The 5,194-nt window shown below is 44.6% G+C and overlaps 1 protein-coding gene across 1 annotated transcript; it reads right to left on the bottom strand.

The window, feature by feature from the left end:
* Positions 1 to 40: 40 nt before the first annotated feature.
* Positions 41 to 4,046, bottom strand: LOC125485779 (protein adenylyltransferase SelO, mitochondrial-like). The gene has a single exon (XM_048610412.1). It carries the CDS (start codon positions 1,616 to 1,618, stop codon positions 1,013 to 1,015), a length of 606 nt encoding a protein of 201 aa, XP_048466369.1. The 5' UTR covers positions 1,619 to 4,046; the 3' UTR covers positions 41 to 1,012.
* Positions 4,047 to 5,194: the final 1,148 nt, after the last annotated feature.

Raw genomic sequence — 5,194 nt, 5'->3', positions numbered from 1 at the left:
TTATGTCAGCATATGGCAACATAAACTTGTAATAGGTTTGTGCTCAAAACAGATGCATTGTGTGCCAACAAATTTGTACATCATTTTAACAAAGCAACACACACAAAGGCAAAACCTGAATTAAATGATGTGCAAATGCCAGTGTTTGAAAGGTTTGCCCAAAAGCTCAGTGAATGACATGGGTTTTGATGTGTGCTCTTTGAAGAGGAGGAGATGGAGAGGCTCAAGTGCTTAGGCACCAAATACAGTGTGTGGGGCTGAGGTGGCTGAATGCAATAGCATCACAGAAGGCACAGCAATGATGTGACTGGGGTGAGGGGTGATGCAATTGTGTACACATCTAGAACAGGTTCACAATGGAAGGTGCAGAGGGGCTATCAGGTTTGATATGTTACACATCACTCAGGGATTCTGCATTTCTATGGCACCATGCACTTTTATATGCATGTTGCGGTCAAACTAGGGATGGCGATGGTCGAGGCTCCAACTTTGTTTCCAACGCATGGTTGACCCGGAATCTCTCCTTGCCTTAACGTCTCCCATTGACAGGATTAGGTTCATTAATATGAATGCACCTTCCTGGCAGACATTAGGCTCTGAGGCTTCTAGCTCAGAGGCCCAAGTGTTAGCCATTGTGGCCTCCCCAGTAAGGCTGAGCAGGCAGCAGTGATGCCTGTGAAAGGAAAGCGAACGTTTTAAAATTGAAGGCCCAGGAACGAGGAGTTATCAGGGTTTAACGGCAGAAATACATTCTGCCCTAAACTCTGTACTTATCTGAAACAGACAACTCTGCTGCAAGATAGTTACTCAGCAGGATAAGCGCCACTTAGTCACAAATATCTACAAAAATAAGTTCCATGCGTTATAAAGAGTGATTTTGTTTTTTTAAAAAAATGAAAAACAGGCGTGGAGGAAGAAAACGGAAGGAATTTAGTTTAGAGTGAAGCTCATAATCGCCCCTTACACTGGGGCTTACAAGCCCCAATAGGTCTTTGTAATCGGCCTCCAAGAGTCAACGCACACAGTAAAAGAAAAGGCCTAACAGAGAGTAGAGACGGCCTAACAGACCTGCCCTAGTTTGTGTTCCTGACCTGGAGTAAGGGGTCGGTCCAGCTCCTTTGATCTGTAGCTCCCACCTCTGTCCCTGGCTGTTAACCACTTCCCCCAGGTACATAGCCGCTCCATCCCCTAGCTGCCCGGCGAAGTTACCGAACTGATGGCCGCAATAGCAGTGGGCGGCGGGCTCGGAGCCCGGCAGCTCCCGGTTCCCGCTGAAGTACTCGGCCAGCTCCAGCTCCGAGCTCTGCAGCTCGTCCTGCTGCAGCCCCAGGAGCTCCAGGGCCGGCAGCGAGTAGGCGACCAGCCGGGGTTGGTGGAGGGGAGCCGGGCGGACCCTGGAGAAGCAGGCGGCCGGTACCTGGCGAGAGCCGCTCTCCTGGGACGGGTCGAGGGGCAGCGAGCGCAGAGCCACGTTGTCGAAGGGCAGGCTCCCTAGGCTCACTCTGCCGCTGCCCCCCATTCCCATAGCCTGGGCGGCCGCCACTATCAGCCCCTTACTGCGGTGTCGAGACTGGAGAGAGAGGCCAGCACTAATACAGCGAGCTGCACTCCCTCCCATACGAAGTAACCTCAGGGATCGGCTGAATGCCACAGGAAACAACCCCGAAACATTCCCTTCCGAGCTAACTTCACTCCTCCACAGTTACAAACTCGCCAAGCGATGGAGCAGCTGCTTCGTCCTTGTTCAGTTTGGTTTTTTTTTCGCACGCAATGTCGTTGTGTTGCTTCGTTACGTTGTGGTTAGTTTTGCAGCATTTGTTCTTTTTGCTTTGTTCCGGATTAATTGAGTTGGCGCCGTCTGTGCCCAGGTGAACCCACGTCCGACAAAGAAACCATCCTCTCGCTGAGGTTTACCACTCAGTCAAGGTGGGGAAGAAGGAGGAAAACTTGCATTTATATAGCACTTTTCAACGAAGTACTTTCAAGTGTAGTTACTGCTGTAAAACATTGCAGCCACTAATTTGCACACAGCAAGCTACCACAACAGCAATTTCCAAAGACGGGTCCAGACCCGAAACGTCAGTTTTCCTGCTCCTCTGATGTTGCTTGGCCTGCTGTGTTCATCCAGCTCTACACCTTGTTATCACAAACAGCAATGTGATATGTTTACTGAGGGATACATTCTGGCCACGGGAATAACTCATTTCTTCTATAAAGTAGTGCCATATTACGTTCACCGATCTACTACATTCACTTGAATAGACGAAGCCTTTCAACGTGAGAGATGGTATATGTGACAGAGCATAATTTTATTGTGCTGGAGTTTCAGCAGAAAGGCAGAGTATATTTCAATTTCCTGTAGTGTGGCATACAATAACATTTGAAATCAATGCTTAAAAAATACAGTTTTAAGCTCTCGAAATGGAGCACTGTGATGAAGAGTCATCTAGACTCGAAATATTAGCTTGCTCTCTCTCTATGGATGCTGCCTGACGCGCTGTGATTTCCAGCATCTTTTGTTTCCAGTGTAGATTCCAACATCTGCAGTAATTTGCTCCTAGTTTTAAGCTTTTGGAGTGTATGTGTTTTTCAGGGCTTTTCTTACTGCTTGCTGTTCTTAAAACCCAAAGAAGGAGCCACTGAAGCAGGCAGCTGTTTTATTGCCAGTTTCCATCCAAAAACCCACCTGGTTCACTAATGTCCTTTAGGGAAGGAAACTGCCATCCTTACCTAGTCTGGCCTACATGTGATTCCAGACCCACAGCAATGTGGTTGACTCTTAACTGCCCTCTGGACAATTAGGAATGCTGCCTAGCCAGCGACACCCTCATCGCACAAATGCATGGCATCAGTAAAATAATAATTAGAATTATTACCTGCCATTTTTGCCACAACGAGGCACATATTCCCGATATCCTCCATTGTCAGCCTTCCCACAGGGACCGTTCCCTTCGGGACACCCTAGTCCGCTCTTCCTTCACTCCCAAGACGTCCCTCCCCCAACCTTGTGGCACGTTCCCTGCAACCGCAGAAGATGTAAAACCTGTCCATTTACCTCCTCTGTCCCCAGGATCGAAGGGCCCAAACATACCTTCCAGGTGAAGCAGCACTTTACCTGCACTTTCCGCACTCTAGTCTACTGCATTTGCTGCTCACAATGTGGTCTCCTGTACGTTGGGGAAATGAAGCATAGATTGGGCAACAGCTTCGCAGAACACCTAAGTTCTGTCCACACAAAAAAAAGACCATGAGCTTCCAGTTGCCTGCCACTTAACACACTACCCATATTCCCTGGCCAACATCTCTGTCTCAGGATTGCTGCACTGCTCCAGCAAAGCTCAGTGCAAGCTGAAAGAACATCACCACATTTTCCACTTGGGCACCCTGCAGCTTTCTGGACTCAGTATCAGTAACTTTATGACTTAGACTCTCCCATGTCCTTATCCCAAGTCCCACACACCAGATCTTGTTATCACATAGACTGCTATTACACATAACTCATTGTAGCCGCTAACAGTCCCACTAATAGCTATTCACCCACCTAGCCAGATTGTTATCCATTCCTTTGTCTGTCCAACTGTTTCTCTCTCTTTGGGCTTTATCCCCACCTATCGTTTACTCCTTACACCCTCCCTCACCCTATCTTCTGCGTATAAACCAACATTTTCCTAGCTATCATCAGTTTGGAGGAAGGGTCACTTGATTTCTCTCCACAGATGCTGCCAGACCTGTTGAGCTTTTCTAGCAACTTTGTTTTTGTTCCTGATTTACAGCATCCACAGTTCTTTCAGTTCATATCATTCTAGGGATGTAGGCTTGAATTCTACAATGGCAACTGGTGAAACGTGAAATCAAAAACAATCTGGAATAAAAAGCTAAACTAATGGTAAACATGTAACCTTGGTCAAATGTAAAAACCCATCTTGTTCAGTAAAGTCTATTAAGGGAGAAAATGTGCCATCACTACCTGTCCTAGCCCACCCATGACTCCAGGTCCACAACAATGGCGTTAACTCTTAACTCTAAATGAATAAAAATAATGTTGGGAACCATCACTGCTTTTCTTTTCATTTCTAATTCTTGGTTTGGAACTGTGAGCAGCAGCTTTCTTTTAAAAAAAAAGCACAAACTGATATTTGTTTATGGGAACTTGCATGGAAGTTATCGACAGTTTAATTATTAGTTAAGACCACCACGTGTTTTTCAGACCGGAGATGTATTACGCTCAAGAACCGGTAAGTGCTGGGATGTTAAAAGGGTCAATTAAAGACATTGTTGAAAACAGAAACTAAAGACTGAACTAGTTTTGACTTTCTTTTTGAGAGAAGTCAGTGTGGTGTGAAGGCTGCAGATAAAGTTCTAGTAGCTCCCTTTGTCTCATGCCTTTTCTTTTGAGGAAAGAACACCAACCTGTATGTCAGGTTACTGTCTCCAGAAGTTGTTTGCATGAATTGGTGATTGTTTGAATTCTGATGTGCTTGGAATATGGTGCATCATTCAAGAATTTCTGAAGACCTTGTAGCCATTGTGAAACCATTAAACTGACAAATTACAATGTTTTATTTTCTCTTTTACTTTATCTCTTAACTGTGTATGTCTCTCCGTGTAAGGGTGGTGCTTTAGAAGATGGGTTTTCAATCAGATATTAAGTAGATTGCGTTGTCGTTTATCCATGTTCTACTGAAGTCACATTAATAACAATAATGTCTAAGTATAAGGTTGGAATTTGATATGTTATTCATAAGGTCTGGTTAGGAATAATTGGGCAGATGAGGGGGTATGATTTGGTATGTGATTTCACTACACCCATCTGCACCTGATTCAATAATGAACCACTTTGCACTATTTGTCTTTATATAAACAAAGCAATAGACTTTTATACTGAGTTGGTATCAACACTCAATCACTGAGTTATAATTGATTTCTCGCCAATAGTTAAAATAGATCCTATTTGCAAACCAATGTACTATTATAAGCTGATGGTAACAAGGGAGAAAACAGTGTATAAACCCAAATTAGAAATACAAAATCTTCCTTTTAAAAAAAACTCACTTAACCAACAATCTGTAGAAATAAAAACATTGCCTACTTTTACAAACCATAGTACAGCTAGTGCTTGTGAAATCGTGCTATCTTGTTCAAATAGCAACTTAACTTATGGAGATAGTAGGAACTGCAGATGCTGGAGAATCTG

Source organism: Rhincodon typus, chromosome 22 (assembly GCF_021869965.1).
Source record: "Rhincodon typus isolate 14 chromosome 22, sRhiTyp1.1, whole genome shotgun sequence".
Classification (NCBI taxonomy): domain Eukaryota; kingdom Metazoa; phylum Chordata; class Chondrichthyes; order Orectolobiformes; family Rhincodontidae; genus Rhincodon; species Rhincodon typus.
Note: the sequence above shows the minus strand (reverse complement) of the source record. Positions and strands in the feature narration are given on the sequence as shown.

Bases quoted from the DNA above. Each gene is read 5' to 3' on its own strand.
- LOC125485779 (XM_048610412.1), bottom strand. From the start codon at position 1,618: ATGGGAGGGAGTGCAGCTCGCTGTATTAGTGCTGGCCTCTCTCTCCAG.